Source organism: Hydra viridissima, unplaced genomic scaffold, assembly GCF_058129835.1.
Source record: "Hydra viridissima isolate aposymbiotic clone 2 unplaced genomic scaffold, HvirCarnegie_v1 scaffold_1, whole genome shotgun sequence".
Lineage (NCBI taxonomy): Eukaryota > Metazoa > Cnidaria > Hydrozoa > Anthoathecata > Hydridae > Hydra > Hydra viridissima.
In genome coordinates this window covers 21156528-21179044 of record NW_028324300.1, presented here as the reverse complement: position 1 = coordinate 21179044, position 22517 = coordinate 21156528, and the positions used below count along the sequence as shown (strand labels likewise).

At 29.8% G+C, this 22517-nt stretch overlaps 1 protein-coding gene and 1 long non-coding RNA gene across 5 annotated transcripts; both read left to right on the top strand.

The window, feature by feature from the left end:
* Window positions 1-1064: 1064 nt before the first annotated feature.
* Window positions 1065-10839, top strand: LOC149893863 (uncharacterized). Of its 3 annotated transcripts, XR_016456462.1 has the most exons (3): window positions 1065-1617; window positions 2500-2559; window positions 10666-10839. It is a non-coding gene; the product is annotated as an uncharacterized LOC149893863 (long non-coding RNA). The 3 variants fall into 3 exon arrangements; XR_016456464.1 differs by lacking the exon at window positions 2500-2559; XR_016456460.1 differs by lacking the exon at window positions 10666-10839 and having other exon boundaries at window positions 2500-3878.
* An 878-nt stretch (window positions 10840-11717) lies between these two features.
* Window positions 11718-22461, top strand: LOC149893862 (uncharacterized). 2 transcript variants are annotated; one of them, XM_090076415.1, is made up of 5 exons: window positions 11718-11926; window positions 13491-13619; window positions 16886-17173; window positions 18099-18119; window positions 20571-22461. In XM_090076415.1, exons 2-5 carry the CDS (start codon window positions 13496-13498, stop codon window positions 21377-21379), a joined length of 1242 nt encoding a protein of 413 aa, XP_089932541.1. In that variant the 5' UTR covers window positions 11718-11926; window positions 13491-13495; the 3' UTR covers window positions 21380-22461. The 2 variants fall into 2 exon arrangements, with proteins under 2 accessions (XP_089932541.1, XP_089932542.1); XM_090076416.1 differs by having other exon boundaries at window positions 11719-11922.
* The last annotated feature ends 56 nt before the right edge of the window (window positions 22462-22517 follow it).

Here is a 22517-nt window from a genome sequence, read left to right as displayed (position 1 = left end):
TCTTTTCCAGCCATACATTAAATAAGTCCTCGTTTTTGAAATGGAACATCACGGCAAAAAAAAAGATATATTTTTAATTGGGGCAACTAGAGGCAAGTTTTGAAAACTGGAATATATTCCTGAACATTACCAAAATTCAATCGTGTAAAAATATTTTTGGAGAAATACGGAGATTTTTTTAAAAGTCAAATCAATGTTTTGAAAAATGTCAAGGAAGAAAAAATTCTATACACGTGCTTATTTCTTTTATATAATCAGTATAATAATGCAGTATTTTGATTTAATTGAATAATTTTAAAAAGTATATACCTGTATAAAAATAATTTTCTTTACAGCAATCAAAAATGTTAATTATTTCAAAAGTTATGTATTATTAAATTAACAGCTCACTTTACGCTAACTCACTGCAAACTAAGCTGAGATTAAATATATCCTCAACTTGAGTGCATATTAAAAACAAGCTAGGCAATTAATTTAAAAATAGACCTCATTTATTATCACTTTGATGGGTTTACTTTAAGGTACAACAAAAAAAATCTTTTTTAGAACTTAAAAAAAATGGGTTTCTGCCAAAAAATCGGGTCTCAGAAACCATAGTGCATTGCAGTTCTCGTTCAACCAAATTTTCATCAAGTTTTTTTTATGACGTTTGCTTTAAGGGACTTTCAAACACCTTGTGATCATATTTATCACAAATCAAGTATTTTACAGAAAGTTGAAAAAATAATCAAATATGGTTAGGGTATAATTTTTAACGTCACTTTAAATTTTTTGCATATTATTTGGAGTGCAATTAGTATGCAAAAGTTGATCATGTTTGGTGAAAGATATTGCTTTGAATTTTTGATTTTTGAACTAAAATCTGTTTTACTTTAATTAATTTTCAATTAAATTTAATTATTTTTATAAGTTAAAATTTTATTTGATCTCATTTACTTTGTGTAAATGAAAGTTTTTAGATTTATGATCGTTTTATGTGTTATTTTGCTTATTGTGCTGATTTAAGTCGTTTTGTTAACAAAACTTCGTCATCAACGTGTGAAAACTTTTCAAATGTTTTCATAAGGTTTAAACTTTTACGCTGTGAGTTTTAACTGAAATATAACTGTGTTTTTAAAAATGATTGTAGAAGACTAAAGATGAGAAATTCGCTTGGTAGCATATTCAAACTGACAGCAGAAACTGCAGAAAATAAAAATGGGACGTAATAGTGTCATATAATTTGAAAATCTTTAATTGGAGAACAAGTAAAAAGTGATGATTTAAACAACTTATTGACAACTAATAGGTTTTGATTAATGAAAAGAACATGGCTGGCGATTTAGAGAATGAAATGGCAAAAGGTGTAGCAAACTCTGAAATCAATTTATTACTAAATTCAGAAGAATATGAGAAATCATACAACAGTATCAGAAAATACACACATGCTTATACATGTCGGAAAATAATCATACTTATACAAGTAGAAAATTACCTGCCGTCCTCTTCTCCTAAATAAACTATAATCAATTCAAACAAGAAGAAGAAGACATCAACTGTATGAAAATAAGGAAGAAAATATGATGAGAATATTAAAAGGAAAAGTGAATCATATTGGAAAAAGATGCTCGATCAAAGGTACATAAAAATATTTTTGGTGGTTTTTTAAATTCTTTTGTGAGTTTAATTTATAGTTGAATTTGTTCCATTGTTATAATCTAATTCCACTTTTTGTTTGTTATAGTTTGAAGGAAACTCCTTTCTTTTTCTTTCATTTAACAGCTTCATTTTTTTAAACATCGCGAGAAATAATTTTTAAATGTGTAAAAATTTTTTGCTAAAACAAGACGCTGAGAAGTTCAAATAGAATGTTAAAATGTAAACAGGTGAAAGTCTGAGATTTTTGATAAAAATATTTGTGTTTCTCAATGAATTTCCAAAAAAATCAAATACCATCGAATCCAACAGTAAGTAACTTCGATGATTTCCTTCATACTGCGCTGTGCAGAATGTCCTTACAATGGATTTAATGCAAGCTCTAACAGCTCCGAAAATCTTTGCGAGTTGTTCATTTCATTTGCAAAATTATTTATACTGATACTTGTGCAGGTCAAAATAATAATCGAAAAACTTAGAGAGTGGTCACAATCGTTTTAGCAAAAATACAAACACGTGAGCAGGCCGGATACTCACACAAGAAACGTGATTCCATTCAATCAAGAAGAGGTTTACAGCTTATAATGAAATCTTTAAGAAACATCGTGATTATGCTTTTAATAGAAATTTTCAGTTTTGATTGAGAATTTTAATTCGAATTCAGTAAGAGTTTTCAAAACTTGATGTTTTAGCAAGTGCACTATCACACCTGACATAAGAAATAAGTTGAATGAAAAGATAGAAGCACGGAAAAGCATTACTTTAGTTGATTAAATTAAATCTTGTCTTTTGGCAATTCCTAAATGTTGCATTTTTTTTTTTAAATTTATCAGTGTTTTTTTTTCTAATAAATTTAATTTTCAGATAAATCATTTGTATATGAAACAGAAAGCTCCATGAAACCGCCTTCCGAAGCCGAATCAAGTAAGTTGTTAGCTTTGCATGAAGGTTTTTGTTTTAAATGCAAATTCCCATCATTCATATCATCAAGTAAGTAAATCATTTGATATATTTATTGTTTGAATATTGTTTAAATAATTTTAAGTATAAAATCAGAAAATGAATTGAACAATATAAATCCTTTTGAGTTTGAATTTGATCAGTGAAAATGTCAGAAACCTTTTGAGGTGAATTTGTATTGTAAAAATTATAACATTAAAAGTTTTACTAAAAACAAATTTTACAAAAATCTTGTTCAAGCAAAATCTCAAATGCCGCTGATGATCATCGTTAAAACTGATTAATTTTGTGTTCACATTTTGTGTTCAATTTGAATGTAAAAACTTATCATAAGTTTATCTTTTTTGGAGAGGTTTTGGTTTGGTCTCCTACTTATGTTATTTCCTTTTTTTATTTAAAATATAAAAATTAGTATTTTAATTCTAAAAAGTAAAGTAAAATTTCCCGGAGTTTCTTTCCTTTCAGCTGCTGAATAAAAGTTCTAATGCTAAAATAAGTTTTTTTAACAATACGTGGATATAAAAATAATCGTGTTTTTAAAGTTGCGATTCTAAGACACGCTCTAAAAAACAAAAATAAAAAAAATTTTCTTCGAAGAAATTTCCTTGTATTACATATATCCTTAGATATTAGATAGGTTGTTATAACATTTAAAAGACAACTTTTAGACAAAAAAATAATCATCACTCAAGAAGGAAATATCAAGCCAATATCAGCGATTTTTTGCAATACTTCCACCCTAAACTATATTGTGGTTATCGCAAGCAAAACGCTTCAAAAAATCTAAACTTTACGGAGCATATAAAAAACCGTTTATTTTGTCAATATCATGTAATCAGCTATAAATCTTTGTATATTCAATAATCTTGTTACAATACTTGAAATATAATTAAGCTGCTGTAATATTAACCACAATGCTCTTTGTACTAAACAACAATTTTCATCAATAGAAAAAATTTTGAAATTTTTTGACTTCGGTGGTTTGCTTGCAACAACAAAGATATATTTTATGTGTTAAAGAAAAAAGTTTCTTAACTGCCAAGTCAGTGTATTCTCTACTCACTGGATGAAAATAAAAAACTAACAACCAATTTAACTTCATTCTTAATTAAATGAGTATTATTAAAACAAGTTGCATCAGTTTATTGAAAAAACAGATTGAACAAAAAGCATTTATTTTTTAGTAAATTATGTTAAAATCAACCTATAAAATTTATTATTTAGAACGAATTTAAATCAAAAAATGAATAGCAACTCCATTGGGGAGTCATTAATTTGCCTAATGGGTATGTGAAATCTGGTACGGTGGAGTTTTCCCGCCACGGCGCTCCTCCTTGCCTCATGGCAAATCCCTCTTGTTGTATTATATAGTTTTAGTTAAAAATAAAGAGTATTAGCTGGAAAGACGTGTCTATATAAAAATTGAAAGTCTTTTCCCTGTCTTAAAATAGTTTATATTTTAAATTGGCGCCCGATGAGTAGAAAGTTGTTGCTTTATTGAGTTAGTTTAGTTCTTGTTTACATCGAGTTGTTTAAACATCAACAAAGTTTGTTTGACATAAGTTATATTTTCAGAGATTGTTTTGACATTCATACTCATTTATTATGGCAGCCTTAAATAGGAAAATATCGCGAAGAGCGGGTTTACAAAACGACATAAACGAAATTAATGAGGAAATTGAAACGAACTTGTTAAATAATGGTGATAATAATTTAGTCATTCTAAGAGGATTGAGGAACTCATTAAGTAGCAGTTTAATAGAACTTAGAGAAGTCGAGGAAGAAATTATTAATTTAAAGGAGCCAGACGACATTGCTGAATTCGTCGTTCAGTCCAAAAGATTTGTACGCCATTCTAATCAACTTCTTGCACAAATTGATTACAAAATAAATTTTCAAAAAGTGTCACCCAATTCTCAATCTGTTAGTTCACAAAGCATCTCATTTAACTGTAAATTGCCTAAATTAGAAATACAAACCTTTGATGGAAACCCTCTAAAATGGTATTCATTTTGGGACCAATTTAATGCCACCATTAATCAAAATGATTCCTTAAGTGAAATAGATAAATTTTCATATTTAAAAAAGTATTTGCTTCATGCTCCTCTATCAGCCATATCAGGTTTAACATTATCAAATGAAAACTATAAAGAAGCAATTGATATTTTAAAGCAACGATATGCAGACCCTCAAGTGCAAATTACTGCACACATGGAAACCTTGTTAAAAGTTCGTCCTGTGGCATCAATGGATAATCTTGAACAATTGAGGAAGCTTTATAACGAGATTGAAATCTGTATCAGAAATCTAAATTCATTAAAAATGGACATCACTTCATATGGTTGTCTATTTATACCTATTCTTAATGAAAGAATACCTGAAGAGTTAAAAATCCTTATTTCAAGAAGGTTTGGTAATAATATTTGGTCGTTAGAAAAAATGTTGGAATTTTTTAATGAAGAACTTTTAGTCAAAGAAAGATGTCAAAGTCTTCATGGACAGAAAGAACAGAAACGAAATAATGTGAATGGAAACATTCAATTTACTACACAAAACTTACATGCCCAAGGAGGTCAAGATTATAATAAGTGTTTGTATTGTCAAGGTAACCATTCCTCTACTAAATGCCGTGTAGTCACCAATATTGAAGCTCGTGTAGCCACTCTAAGAAAGTTAGCAAGGTGTTTTGTTTGTCTACGAAGTGGTCATATAAGCAAAAATTGTAGTAGTAATTTTGTATGCAATAAATGTGGTAAACGCCATCATATCTCAATCTGTCGAAAGGACAGTGATCAAAGTAAATATAAAAACCCAAAAAATCAAGAAGCAAAAGAAACTAATGCAACTCACACATGGTCAAACAACAGCAATGCTGTACTTCTTCAGACTGCCACAACTCAAGTTTCAGATTGTCAAAATTCTCAATCAAAAAAAGCGTGTTTAATGTTTGACAGTGGAAGTCAGTTTTCTTACATAACTGAAGAGTTAAGAAATGCCTTAAAACTAAAAACTTTACGAAAAGAGAGGCTCATTATTAATACCTTTGGAAACTCAGTTGGTCAAGTAAAAGAGTTAGATGTAATTCAACTTTATGTGAAACACAAGATTAACAAAGGGTGGACATATTTAGAAGCATTATGTATCCCAGAGATTTGCACCCCTATTAAAAGGCAAAATATTGCAGAAGCCGTCAATAATTATAAACATTTGAAACATTTAGCACTAGCAGACAATAAATTTAATACCACAATGAGTATTGATATTTTAGTTGGAATTGACTTTTACTATTCCTTTATCACTGGTGAAGTAGTTCGTGGTTCTGATGGTCCAGTTGCCATTAAATCATCATTAGGCTGGATTTTGGCAGGCCAAAGCAAGTTATCAATTCCAATTGACTCAAATAAACATTTTAACAGTCATTCCATGAAGTGTAGTGTTCTTCCTTTACGTAGTAATGTTGATAGTGAATTAAAAAACCAATTAGAAAAATTTTGGGAGCTTGAGTCCATTGGTGAGTTTAAGGACAGTGTTATGCATCAATTTGAAAAAGATATAAAATTTAATGGTAAAAGATACGTCACAAAATTACCCTTCAGACCAGACCATGTAATGCTGCCTGATAATTTTAACATTGCAAAGAAACGTTTAGAAAACCTGTATAAAAGGTTAAAATCGGATGAAAAGTTGTTAAATGACTATAATAAGATATTCACACAATATGAGAAAGATGGTATAATAGAAAGGGTTACAGGTGATGAAATTATAAAACCACCTGGATCAGTATGTTATCTTCCACATCATCCTGTTGTTAGAGAAGAAAAAGAAACAACAAAAGTGCGTGCTGTTTTTGATGCTTCATGTGCTGTAAATTTTCCTTCATTAAATGATATTTTATACCCTGGTCCAAACTTACTTTCAAAGATATTTGACATTCTTATTAGATTTCGTTTGAATGTTTTTGGTATTACGTCTGATATCAAGCAAGCCTTTTTGAATATAGAAATTGTTCCTGAACATAGAGATTTTGTTCGTTTACTTTGGTTCAGTAATTTAAGTGATGATGGTCAATTAGTTATTTATCGATTTACTCGTGTTGTGTTTGGTCTTACTTCAAGTCCATTTATTTTAAATGGAACAATACAGCATCATCTCAATAAGTTTTTGTGTTCTAACCCCGAATTTGTTAAAAAGATCTTACCTGATTGGTATGTGGATGACTTAGTTTGTGGGTGTGACAGTTTAAGTGATGGTATACAGTTTTATCATACAGCAAAAGATATTATGCTAAAAGGAGGTTTAGAACTTAGGAAATGGACAACAAATAATTTAGAATTACAAAGCCACATTAATAACATTGAAGGAATCAACGTTGATAATGATGAATACAGTAAATATGATAAAGTCAATATAAATACTCCATTGAATAATAAAATGATTTTGGGAAATGATTGGGACATTAAAAATGACCAGTTTGTGTTTAAGTTTCAATCACTTTTAGAAAAAGAGAAGTTGTTACCCAAGACGAAAAGAAACATTTTACGTTTAGCTGCATCAATCTACGATCCTCTTGGGCTCATATCACCTATCACTACTCGTGTTAAGACTATATTTCAAATACTTTGTAAGGATAAATCGGAATGGGATGAGGAGATTCCTGATAGCGTCAAGTTTCTATGGGAGTCCTTTGTATTACAGCTTTCAAAAATTCAGCATATATGCTTTCCACGATACGCTATAAGAGAAATTAAAGAAGATATTATATCAATAGAGTTACATGCCTTTTCAGACAGTTCAACCCAAGCATACGCTTCTGTTATTTATATTCGTGCTATATCAAGAGCATCAATAAAAACCTGCTTACTAACCTCAAAAACTAAAGTTGCACCACTTAAAACCTTGTCCATCCCGCGATTATAACTGTTAGGTTGTCATTTGTCATCCAAACTCATGAAACAGGTCAGACATTCCATTGGCAATAAGATTATTGTATCAAAAATTGTAGCATGGTCAGATTCTTTAGTCGCATTACATTGGATAAAAGGTAGATCATGTTGTTGGAAACCATGGGTAGAAAATAGAGTAGTAAAAATTAGGGAGATAATTGGTTGTGATAGTTGGCACTTTGTTCAGGGTGAAATTAACCCAGCTGACATTCCTACTCGCCCTGATGATTTGTCTCATTGTAAAAGCAGTAGATGGGTGGAAGGCCCAGAATTTCTTAGGGAGGAAAGTGTCATTTTTCCAATGTTTGAGTTTAATAAGAATCATTTAATAGGAGAGGCTGATAAAGAATGTAGTAAGCATGGTAAAATAGTTGATTCAGAGGTAGTTAGCAATTTGTCTTCGTGTACTTTGTTTTGTGGGGAAGTTGTTCTCAAAAACATAATTGATATAAACAGGTATAGCTCTCTACAACATTTAGTTAGAGTCACCGCATATGTTTTACGTTTTGCAAAAAAATTGTTAAAGAACATTAGAAATATTAATGACAATAGCTTAACATGTGATACACTGACAGTTGATGAGTACAATTATGGTTTACATCTATGGGTTAAAGAACATCAAAATGAGATTTGTAAGGATGAAAAATTTAATAAAGTAAGAACTGCATTTAATTTGTTTGAGGACCAATATGGTTTATTGCGACTAAAAGGACGTTATTGTAACAGTGAAGTTTTAAATTTTGATCAAAAGTACCCTATCCTTTTGCTGAAAAGCAGTTATTTGTGTTATCTTGTAATTCAAGAGGCCCACAAAAAGGTATTCCATCAAGGCGTCGAAAGCACCCTTAATGAAGTACGAAAATTATTTTGGATCACCCAAGGTAGGAAGACTGTTAAATCAGTGTTACACAAATGCTACATCTGTAAATTCTTCCAAGGACGAACAATAAAAAAAGGGGGTGAACCTGATCTTCCAGAATTCCGAATACAATCAACCAGGAGCTTTAAATATACTGGACTTGATTATGCTGGTCCATTGTTTATAAAGGAAGATAATGAAAGAGCTAATGTGTTAAAGGTGTATGTATTATTATTGACTTGTGCAACAACTAGAGCAATTCATTTAGAGTTAACGAATGATCTTCAGACACCTTCATTTTTAAGAGCTTTGAGAAGATTCATATCCAGAAGAGGAAGTCCTGAACTTTTAATAAGCGATAATGCAAAAACCTTCAAGGCAAAACCGGTGCGTGAATTTATGTTAAATAGAGGCATCCGACAACAATTTATTCTTTCTGCTTCACCCTGGTGGGGTGGGTTTTATGAGCGATTAGTACGTTCTGTAAAACTTTGTCTCAAGAAAACCTTATGCAAAGAAATAGTTTCATATGATGAGTTGTCGTCAGTTTTATGTGAAGTTGAGTATTCGATTAATCAACGACCGTTAGTTTATGTTAGTGATGAGGACTTGTGTGAATCATTAACTCCATTCCATTTAGTGTTTGGCGCTGACATTTCTCGTAGAGAGTGTATAATATCAGATAATGTACCGATCTGTTCATATCCACAAGACTGCGCCAATCGAACAAAATATATTAGAAAACTGTTTGAAAGTATTTGGAATAGATTTTACAATAGTTACTTGAACGAACTGAGACAACATAATTTGTACAGGAAAGAATGCACTGCCTCAAACAACTGCCAATTATCCAAAGGTGACATTGTATTAATCAAAGGTGAAAACAAAATTCCCCGTGGACAATGGAGGATTGGAAAAATTGAAAAGTTAATCACTGGTCGAGATGGAGCTGTACGAGGAGCAGAGTTAGCCGTTATTTCCAAGGAGAAAAGATGTACGAAAACTGTTAGGCCTTTACAGAAATTAATTCCTCTAGAAGTTAGTACAACACAAAATGTTGAAGAGTTAACACAAGAAAATGAATCTGAAAATACCAAACAATTTGGAGCTACTCGTCCGAAGCGTAGAGCAGCACTTGTCGGAGAAGAAACTAGAAGAATCTTTGAACAACTTTATTAAAACGAAAATTTTTCTTACATAATAGTTTGTTGGTTATATTTGTATTGTTGACTACAAGGGCTGTAGTCAACGGGGGGAGTATGTGAAATCTGGTACGGTGGAGTTTTCCCGCCACGGCGCTCCTCCGTGCCTCATGGCAAATCCCTCTTGTTGTATTATATAGTTTTAGTTAAAAATAAAGAGTATTAGCTGGAAAGACGTGTCTATATAAAAATTGAAAGTCTTTTCCCTGTCTTAAAATAGTTTATATTTTAAAGGGTAAATAAAGCGAAAAAGTAAATTTATTTTAGGAGATGTAAGAAAAATTCTAATTGGTTGTTAAACTCGTTTGTGCTGCAACTTTTAAGTAACTGGATTGCAAATAAAGGCACCTTCTTTTCCATTTTGATAGTCATAAGTACAATGGTTTTTCCGATAAATCATCCGGATAGGTTCTTCGAAGAACCCTAAAGAGACCCTTTTTTTAAAAGAAAAGCTATTTGTAAAGGTTCTGCTTTTGAAGAACTCTTTCATATTCAAGACATCTGACTGAAAAAATGTTTACTAGACAAATTTTTGAATAATCTTTTGAAAAAAAACCATAATTAATAATTATTATTGAATTTTCGGATAATTTTTTAGCCTACTAATTTTATTAAAACTTATTATTTTTTCAAACAAATTAATTCATGTTCAACGACTAGGTTAACAAAATTACATGGGGTTCCACATTTTCCTCAGTGACACAAATGACTTGCTTTTCAAATTGTTTTTTTCAATTAACATCTGACTGCAAATACTAATCATGCATTTCAAACAATTTTGCAACGCTTAAAAGCACTGAAATATTTTTTGTTAAATCACAACAACTGGGATTTTATATTTTAAATTTAAGACTTGCATGTTTATTACTTTTTTTAGTTTTGTACTTTTTGATGTTGTTAAGAATTTAAAATTCCAGTGAAGATTGTCTCTTTTTCTTCTTTTAAATATTGATTTAAAAAATTATATTAAAAAAATATTTAAAATTAAGCTACTTTTCACAATTTTTAAAACAAATTACAATTAAAGACTATTTTTCTGTTCCTTTTTTTCTTTTATCAAATTTAGAAATTAAATGTTTGAGAGAACGAAAATTCAACAAATAAGAAAGCTGACGCAAATCGTTCAAGTCAAAGAGGTGAAGAACGAGAACAAAGAATTTCGTGCATAATGCTCTTTAAAACTACTTTCAAGTCGATTGTAATTTTTTATATCTCAGAATAAACGATTGATACTGTTGAATCCATCATATACACTTCTTCCACCGAGGAAAAATAAATCGCTCACCAAATTTCTTTTGTCTCTTTTTCTTGTTGAATTTGTTCTAAAATACAACTTAAATGTATAAAGTGTGTTTCTAAAAGTATGAAGATACTTTTTATATTTAGTTTGTTAGACTCGGAAAACATATTATGTTTATTGAAAAGTTTTCCTAATTGAAATTGAATCTTTGTTAAATCTATTTTACGTAATCGTTGCAAATTTGGTTGTTACGTTTGGTTCTGCAAATATTTTCTTCTTTTACTTGTTTAATTCTTTCCCATGTTGTTTGTCGACCTCTGAAATAATGAATGACAAATATGGCTGATACACAACGTTACCAACTCAGCACAATTGATCATGGATTTCAAATTATAGATTACTTTAAACTCCCTTTAAGTGCATTTTTAAGAAAGGCTCAAGAAATTTTTAATTTCATACATTTTGTGTCAGTTGAAAAGAAAGTTGAAGCTGCAATTAATATAACAGTTCAATAAATATACAATGAAAATTACAAGATGACTTGTTATTTCAAAAGTTTACGCTCTCCTACGTAAAACTGAGAAAAATTGGTAACACTGCGTTGCAAAATTATCTTGATTTTTGTAAAAAAGCGCAAAAAAAAAAAAAAGTTCTTTTTTTGATTTCATGACTATCTTTGACAATTTTATATTAAGCGCCACCAAGAAGCTTCCTTTTTCATTTGTTTACACTCGCGCGCATTTAGTTCCAGATTTTTTTAACAAAATAATGGTTCACATATTATGTGAACCTTGTTTGTAAAAGAACTATTACAATCTTTTGTTAAATTGTAAAATTATTTAATGTTTACTTTGATTTTGATTTCTACTTTTGTAGCATGGGGACAATAACAGCGCTGTTTTGTTTCATGCAAATGACGCTACAAATATCGAGCTGTCATTCAAGCTGTTACTTATCTACTGCAAGGTCACATGATTTTTAAGAGTAATCACTACTCAAAGTCTGTACTGGTCATTTAGTTTATACATTTCAAGATCTCTGCTGACTCTTTGCATTCTTTCCTTGAGCAATTTTAACTATCGAGTAGGTAGGCATCTAATTTTAACAATCGTATATCTCTAAGAAATATATTTCTTAAAATTTCATTAAAATCAAGTTAAGTATTAAGGACGAGATATTTTTAAGAATTGAAAAAAGACTCGTTATAAGTAACAATAGATATAGTTTGCTTGTGTTTTTTTTGTAAATTAGTAAATAATAATAACATATTTAGAGGCAATCACTTTCTCAAGATTTAGTTATATAAGTTAATATGAGTATGATAATAAAGTAATAAACTAATTGATGTTTCATTAAAGTGCTAGTCTTCTCAGTTTTTTTCATTTGCATCTGAAATTTTTTCCCTTTATTTTTTAGCAAACCAATAATTTATGTGAATTTTATAGTTCCAATATTTTTATGCAGATATTTTGCTCAAAACAAACATTAAGTTAGAAACTGAATTTGGTGTATGAGCATTTTTTACTAAACCCATTTATTCTAAATATCTCTTCCAATGTTAGTTTTGATTCAATGTTAGAAAGAAAGTTTGTTTTATCATTTATTGAAATTTTTTTCAAAGCAATTAAGATTTACTACTTGTTTCTATGATTTAAGTAGCAGTTGAAGATAATTTATATAATAGTATAATATATATAATAGCAATCTAATACAATTATTCCATTATATAACACCCATGTACAAGAAATTATAAATAATTTTAGATTCTATGTCACCAGTTATTAACGCTTTTTGTAATATTCAATTTCATTCCCTCTCATATTTTCTTCTTGTTCACAATTCAGTTGTTACTGGAGAAAGTGACCATGTCAATTTTTTAGGTTCAGTTCTGATTGTCAGTCCTTCATACAAATAAAGTTTAAAGAACTTAAGTTGTGTGCCACTTATTTCCTTTTCAAGTAGTTCATGTTGATGAGAGCCATGACTTAATGATTTCTTATTTCAGTTAAAAATTCTCTATTTTATAGACATTAATATTTGTAGGCCAATTAATATGTGCAATGTTTTAATCTTCAATCTTTGATTTAAAGATTGAAGATTAGAACGCTGAACATATTAGGATAAATGTTCACTGAATTTAGATCATTTTAATCAAATGAATAAAATTCAAATTTGGCTTGTAAAGCAATAAAAATTACAAAAAGGAAACCTCTCAGATTACTTAAACTCTTATTGTTTTAAAATGATTTGTTTTTGTAGCTGACAATACATCTTTTGCAAACACAGGCTTCTTTTAAGTTGCATGTTGGAATTCTGTTTAGAAATTTAAAAGCAAATTAAATGAAGCAGAAAATAACTATGTTGAACATTTTTATATTTATAAAAATGTTTTAAATGGGCAGGATGCTTGTTCATGTTTTTTAACCATTAAATATTATGAATTTATTTCACACATAAATGCAAAAAACATTTTAAAATATGTGGTAATAGATCTCTCCCATCAGAGTAAACTAGTTATAACAACAGTATCAGTATGATTTCTTTCCTGGTCCAAAGACAAGACTTGAACACATTAAAGTTTCAGATTTTTTTTTATTGTCTATTATCATTATGCATAAAACATTTTAAAACTTAAAACATTCTTTTGACAGGTGTAATGGGTGACATTCCTGGTAAAACAATTGTTAAACAAAGCATTGTTGACTTCCAAGAAACTGTTGATAATCTGCACAATGTTACTGAGCCTAATAATTCACGAGCAAGTAATTTGGATGATGAAGGTATGATATACAGTGCATTTATTAAGTAGTGCAAACAATAAACAGACAATCTTAAACATTTTATTAATACATATATACAACAAAATTTCATAATTATTAGCACTTTGGGGGTTTTATTTTAAATCTTCAATAATAGCCCCATCAACTTGCATATCCAATGTTTCTGTGAAAAAAAACTCTGTGACCGATGTTCTTTATCCAATTCACATCGATAAAGAACATTGGTCACAGAAGCCAATAATTCATCCTGTGATACTTCAGATATAACCTCTAAAATTCTTCTCTTAAGTTCATTGATGTTTTGGACACTGCCTCATTGATAAACTCTTGATTTAATCACACCCCAGAAATAAAGTAAGGGATTAAATCTGGTGATCTAACAGGCCAATTAAAATCAAATCCATGACCAATGACACATTTATGGAAGTGCTTCTCCAGCACTTCTCTAGCAGACAAGGAATAATGAGGAGGTGCACCATCGTGCTGAAAGACTGATGAGGATAATTTACGTTTTTCACGCAATTATGGCAGAACGTGAGTCTCTAGCATGTCTGTATAATTTTCTCCTGTAACAGTATCCTCAAAGAAAAATGGTTGCAAAGAAAATAAGGCTGTAAAACCCATCCAAACACAAATTTGTTCTGCAAGGAGCACCCCAAATGACACAATTGTGTCTGTGAATATGACTGTCCATGTAAAAATGTGCCTCATCACTCCAAAGAATGTTTGTAGATTTGTCTTCTAATCTAGGGATTGAGGATACTGAGAACGGATTCTTAATTAATCCATGTTTTGTTTAAATTACATATCTATTTTTTCAAAGCATTTAACGTTTTCTACTTGTTTCTATTGATTAAAAAGCAATCAATGATTTTTTTGTTCAGCAAAACCTTATGTTTTATAGTCAATAACTTTTACAGTTAATACTATTGCGTGGCAATTAATATGTTCAGCGTTTTAGTCTTCAATCTTTTAATCACTGAATGTGATGATACATACTAATTTTAAATAATATCCAGTCAGCTTTATGTAAGGCATATTTTTTATTTCCTATATTATAATCTACTGATTGTTATAGACTTTAGCTGCCTGAAATAATCAGTGGTTACTAATAAGAAGCATTTACTAAGAACTGTTCTTTTTGATTGACACTTGTACGAGTCTCCATTTTAATCAGATAATAGATATTAGTTTCAGAAATATCATACTGGCTGTAGTTAGAATCATTGCATTCAGTTGTCTTTTAATAATATAGATATTGTTACATTTCTTATTTTTTCAGATTGAAGAAAGTAATTATTAATGCTGTGCTATCTATATAGCTGTGATATCAAATATAGCTGATATTTGATCAAAAGGTTAAGATAAATTTCAAATCTTGTTTAATAATAAAATATTATGAAAAGGAAACCCCTCCAATTATTTTAGTTTTTTTTATTTTAAAGTTGTTTATCCTGGACCTGATAATAAATATTTTGCAACCACAAACTTCTTTTAGATTGCAGACTGAAAAACTGTTTAGAAAATTAAATGAAGCAGAAGCAAAATGCTGAACATTTTTTATTTATAAAAATGCTCTAAAGCAGGGTGCTTCATGTCTTTTAAACATTAAGTGGCGAGGACTTTTTTTTTTTCACATGAATGAAACAATCTTTTTATTAAACAAAGCATAGTGTTGTGAATCAGTAAAATATGAACTTTAAAAATAATTTTTAACTTACATATCTTCTAAATTATAAACAATACAGTTGAACAGAGCTTTTTTATTATTATTAAGTTTAAATTTAAGTTGGTATTTATTTTTCCTTTTTTTCTTAAAACAAAATTGAGCCTGCTTCTCTCATTAATTCTCGCTCACAAACTGATGCTTATTGCTTACAAGTGAGCATAAAAAAGATTTAGTGGAAAAGTTCAGTTGTTTGAAAATTGTTATAAAAAATATTTGAAAAATATTTGAATAGCTTAAAACAATAAATAAAAATGTTTGAATAACAAAAAGAACTGTTTTTCTCATCAAAATACTTTAAAGATGAGTTTTACACTTTTTCTCAAAAAAAACTTGGCAAGTTTTTTTTTTAAGATATTGTCTATAAAAAATTTGTTTTTAAAATAATTTTTGTTAATTAAATAGCACTTATCTCTGGAGAAGTATTTTTAACCCTTTCTTTTCTTTGAATTTGCCAAGCCTTAGTAAAAAAATATTGGTTATAATAAAAGTCCATAAAACTCTTCATCTGCTTTATTTCAATATAATATTACTGATGTTGAGTGAAAGTTACTGGAATTTTTATTCATTTATTCAAACTTCTGAAATGTTAATGTTGACTTGTTACTGGTTGTAACATTGAGACATGCAAATTGTAATTGTAACTAGTCACAATTAAGTGATAATGTGAAATCTGCAAGCATGACAAAAATATCACAGAAGAGATTGTCATGTTCTTTACAAAGTATCAATAGCACAAACACTGCAATCATATGCCTAGAAAATTTCTGAGCATAAAGTATATCAAAATAAATCAGTCTTGTTCTGTTACATATAGTTATTATTATGAGAAAAGGATTTCTTTTAGTTAGCAAAGTGATTCAAAATATACAGAAGTATGCACTTAATGTTTGAATAATATTTGACTTGCTACAGGAAACATTGGCATAAGTTTACTGACAAATATTCATCATAATTCTAATTCTATCATAAAACTAATTAATGGCTGAATTGTTAAATGGATAAACTAAATAAATGATTGTACAGATTTATAATCAAATAAAATTAAATTGGCACTATATCCTTTATAGCTTCAGATTTCTTTTCTTTTGGAGTATTTTGTTAACACTGATATAAAATAAAAAAGTTTTAAAAACTAATTGCTATTTTGAGTCTAAAATATGCTGATATAGCATATTTTTTCCAGTAGTTGGAGTGCTACTAACCTATATCTTAATAAAAATCTATGAGTTAATTTTGCTTGGGAATTCAGAATGTCAGTTTTTTAGTTTTAGTTCTAACAGTCAGTTCTTCAGTTAAATAAAGTTTAATGAGCATAGATTGTTTACCACTTATTTCATTTTCAGTAGTTCATGCTGATAAGAGCTATGGCTCAATCATTTATTGTGTCAGTTAAATCTCTGTATTTTGTAGTTTGTACTAAAAGTGATAATGAAACATATTTGAATGTATGTTTGCTGATTGAAAATCATTAAAAACAAGGTCACACAATTGATTGAATTATTTATAGTATAGTAGACAATAGTTAATTTTTATTTAGGAATGGATGCAAAAGTAGTGAACATTTTAAAAGCTAAAGTAGAATCAGAATGGAAAATATTTGCACGTGGCACTGGTTTTGATAATGTGGATGCTGTTGTTGAACAAGTAGATCATGATGTGGATATTGATCAAAAAGGTCATGATAATTTAACAATAGATAAATCTAAAATTGAGTTTTTTTTACAAAAACTTTATCAACAACATCCAACTGATTACAGAACTTGCATTCAGAATTCTTTGAAAGTTATGGGAAGGAATGATGTTTTACTAGATTTAAAATTATTGGGTGAGTTTCTTGTAATTTTTCTTTGGGTTTCTTAAGATAATTACAATTTGAATAAGAGTTTTTTAAAAAATAATTGTTCTTAAAGTTATTGAATTTTTTAAATAATTGTTTTAAACAATTAAATGACTCATTTTTCCTTTCATTATGTCAGGTTTTAGATCAAAATTTCTAATTATAATAAACAAAAATCCTAAAAATTCAGAAGCTCAAAAACTCAGGTGGGTAAGGTTTTTGCCAACCTTGTCACTCTGCATTGTAAAATTCTTCATCTACTTTAATTTCACACAATACTATCCCAAGTTGAGTGAAATTTACAGGATTTTTTTTTTCATTTATTCAATGTTAATGTTACCCCGTTACTGGGGGTAACAGTATGACATGCATGCAACTACATGTATCAGTATTGTTCTGGTACATGTATTATTATAAAAAGCAATTTCATTTTGATTCCCATAATAATGTAAGTTGAGCAAAAACAAGCACTTACTGTTTGAATAATATTCAACTTAATACATTGACATAAGTTTGCTGACAAGTTGTTGTCAATCTTCTTATGATGGCTTACTTGTTCAATGGATAAACTAAATGAATAATCATACAGATTTATAATCAAAGAAATTTAAGTTGATACTAAATCCTTTGGAGCATCAGACTTTTTTTCTGGGAACTTTGTTAAGACTGGTGAAAAAGAAAAATTTTATGAAATTATTTGTTATTTTAGGAAGGAAAGGGAAGAATTTGTTATTTTGGGAAGGAATACAAATAATACTAGTAATAAAAAAAAAATACTAATAAAAAGCTATGGGAAGGAATGATTTGCACCAAGATATAACCTCTATATGTATGTTTCAAACATTTCTTGTAGGGTTTTATTCTTTTTTATGTGATCTCTACAAATAACTATTATAACTATCTTTATTTTCAGATGCAGAGCAGCAGAAGATTGGTAAGCTAATTTATTTTAGAAGGTTTTTTTTTTTACTTAAATAGATTTTAGATTTTTGATAATGATAGTACAAATGTTAATTATAATTACTACTACTACTACTACTACTACTACTACTACTACTACTACTACTACTACTACTACTACTACTACTACTACTACTACTACTACTACTACTACTACTACTACTACTACTACTACTACTACTACTACTACTACTACTACTACTACTACTACTACTACTACTACTACTACTACTACTACTACTACTACTACTACTACTACTACTACTACTACTACTACTACTACTACTACTACTACTACTACTACTACTACTACTACTACTACTACTACTACTACTACTACTACTACTACTACTACTACTACTACTACTACTACTACTACTACTACTACTACTACTACTACTACTACTACTACTACTACTACTACTACTACTACTACTACTACTACTACTACTACTACTACTACTACTACTACTACTACTACTACTACTACTACTACTACTACTACTACTACTACTACTACTACTACTACTACTACTACTACTACTACTACTACTACTACTACTACTACTACTACTACTACTACTACTACTACTACTACTACTACTACTACTACTACTACTACTACTACTACTACTACTACTACTACTACTACTACTACTACTACTACTACTACTACTACTACTACTACTACTACTACTACTACTACTACTACTACTACTACTACTACTACTACTACTACTACTACTACTACTACTACTACTACTACTACTACTACTACTACTACTACTACTACTACTACTACTACTACTACTACTACTACTACTACTACTACTACTACTACTACTACTACTACTACTACTACTACTACTACTACTACTACTACTACTACTACTACTACTACTACTACTACTACTACTACTACTACTACTACTACTACTACTACTACTACTACTACTACTACTACTACTACTACTACTACTACTACTACTACTACTACTACTACTACTACTACTACTACTACTACTACTACTACTACTACTACTACTACTACTACTACTACTACTACTACTACTACTACTACTACTACTACTACTACTACTACTACTACTACTACTACTACTACTACTACTACTACTACTACTACTACTACTACTACTACTACTACTACTACTACTACTACTACTACTACTACTACTACTACTACTACTACTACTACTACTACTACTACTACTACTACTACTACTACTACTACTACTACTACTACTACTACTACTACTACTACTACTACTACTACTACTACTACTACTACTACTACTACTACTACTACTACTACTACTACTACTACTACTACTACTACTACTACTACTACTACTACTACTACTACTACTACTACTACTACTACTACTACTACTACTACTACTACTACTACTACTACTACTACTACTACTACTACTACTACTACTACTACTACTACTACTACTACTACTACTACTACTACTACTACTACTACTACTACTACTACTACTACTACTACTACTACTACTACTACTACTACTACTACTACTACTACTACTACTACTACTACTACTACTACTACTACTACTACTACTACTACTACTACTACTACTACTACTACTACTACTACTACTACTACTACTACTACTACTACTACTACTACTACTACTACTACTACTACTACTACTACTACTACTACTACTACTACTACTACTACTACTACTACTACTACTACTACTACTACTACTACTACTACTACTACTACTACTACTACTACTACTACTACTACTACTACTACTACTACTACTACTACTACTACTACTACTACTACTACTACTACTACTACTACTACTACTACTACTACTACTACTACTACTACTACTACTACTACTACTACTACTACTACTACTACTACTACTACTACTACTACTACTACTACTACTACTACTACTACTACTACTACTACTACTACTACTACTACTACTACTACTACTACTACTACTACTACTACTACTACTACTACTACTACTACTACTACTACTACTACTACTACTACTACTACTACTACTACTACTACTACTACTACTACTACTACTACTACTACTACTACTACTACTACTACTACTACTACTACTACTACTACTACTACTACTACTACTACTACTACTACTACTACTACTACTACTACTACTACTACTACTACTACTACTACTACTACTACTACTACTATAATCTTCATCACGAGTTATTATAGTGCGTAATAATTTTCAAAAACAATCTGATGGCACAATAGATTTCTGGACGCATACAACTGTAAAAGGAGTAGTTGAAGAAAATTGAAACTATGATTATGCGATTATTTGTGTAGCAGATCAAATTAAAAATTTTAAACAATTAAGCTTTAATCTAGGTGGACAATATAAAGGATCATCAATTCTTATACACCATCCCGGAGGTTATACAAAAAAAGTATCTGTGCATGAAACTTTAGAATCTAAATACCGGATGCTACAACATACTGCATTTCATGATTCAGAAAAAGGATCATCAGGTGGAGTTTATACTAATGCTGATCAAGAAATATTTGCCCTTCATTGTTTGAATCATGATGGTAAAATTGGTGCAAACTTTTTTAGGGATATTTATAATACTAGTAAGATTCTTCGGACTTTATATGATATTAATAGAAATATTTTAGATAATTTGTCATCGCAGCAAATGCTTAGAATTGAAGAGCTGCAAGCCTCTGTCTTTAGTAACCAATATCACGAATGGCTTGAAACAATTGAACATAAGCCGTCAAAAAATTATCCAGAGCCTAACAAATATAGATTTAATAAACCATCTTTGACTCATCACCATATCATCCCTAAATCAAATTTAGAGTTTTTATGGATGTTAGGTAAATTACATCAAGGGATAGAAACTGATTTAAAAACTTTAGCATGGCCCCCAGAGAGTGAGAAAGCGCTAATAGTAAATAATGTCATATGGTCTCCTTGGAATTTATTTACCGGTCCATCTGCTCGTCCTGCCAATAAGAAAGAAAATCAACCGGGATTTGATCCAAAAAGCAATCAATTTTGGAAGGAACCTATTAAACCTTTAAGTTTCCCTGAAAATTTATGGACAGCAATTGATGAATTAAATATAGAAATAGAAAACGCATGGGATATAGTTATTGTTAAGGTAGGATCAACAGATCCAAAAAAAACATAACAAGGAGTAATAAAAGAATTGGATGCATATAATGACAGTGATAAATTAAAGAAAATGCCGAGTGCTATAGCAGCTAAATGTATACAAACTGCTATGAAAGAACAAGCAGTTATAGTTGCTGTAAAGTTAGCTTCTATACGCAGTATAGTATGTAATGTTGAAAATACCTATAAAATCCATTTAACACAAGATTCTGATTGGACTTTTCATGATCGAGATTACGAAATAAAGTTAACTCAACCATCTGACGGTTCTATTCTGGATAATACGTTACACTTGTATAAAAAAAATGAGGGTATAACTTTTGTTTATAAAGATAAACAAAATAAACTGAAGACAGGCTTATTAGATACTAGCGGAAGCCTTAGTAGCTTGCTCAAATCTATTTCAGAGCCTGGGTATATTTTAACAGATCAAGAAAAATATTCAATACTTCGTAAACTGAAGCTACTTGGTACTTATAAATTAAGAAAATCTGACACGGATGGGGACTCTGTTAAGGGATTAATGCCTGCATCTAGTGTAGATCATTATCAGCATACTGCTGCTTCAGCAACTGTGTAATCAACACACTCAATAGACCATTTAGAAGCTCTTAATAGCATAGAAGGTGATGTAGAAACATCAGGAATGACTCTTCTTCCTTTTGAAAATACAGAGACAAATGAAGTTGCCCAATTGCAACTGCCGCACAGTGGTCCTTTCCGATCTATGGTTGCAAAAGTATTAACCACAATATAAGGGACTGAAAGTTCGTATACAGGTAAAACATTGTTGTATATGTAAAATACAAGAATGACCTTGGTTAGTTATGGAAATAAAGATAGTAATTTCATGGCAATTGTCGTAAGTAGGGTGCACTTTTACTGGCTTCAGGTAATAGGATTAAAGCTTGGAATTCCCTAAGTGGCTTTTCTTAGAAATGAAATCTGTCTACATCTGGCAAAACATCTGACAAATCTTAAAAAAATGATGATTTTTATTTTGCTATGTTAAATTATCGTTCTTAGAAATATTAAGCACTGTAAATTTTGTATATTTTTAATTCTATATTTAAAAACAATATTAAAAATAACATGTTATAACATTTGTTTTTTCTTTTCTGGGGAGTAATTTTAAATGAAACCGATTTTAGTTT

Bases quoted from the DNA above. Each gene is read 5' to 3' on its own strand.
- LOC149893862 (XM_090076415.1), top strand. From the start codon at position 13,496: ATGGGTGACATTCCTGGTAAAACAATTGTTAAACAAAGCATTGTTGAC. The intron at 13,620-16,885 runs GTATGATATACA...ATTTTTATTTAG, and splicing joins AAGTAATTTGGATGATGAAG to GAATGGATGCAAAAGTAGTG. The intron at 18,120-20,570 runs GTAAGCTAATTT...GCTTTAATCTAG, and splicing joins TGCAGAGCAGCAGAAGATTG to GTGGACAATATAAAGGATCA.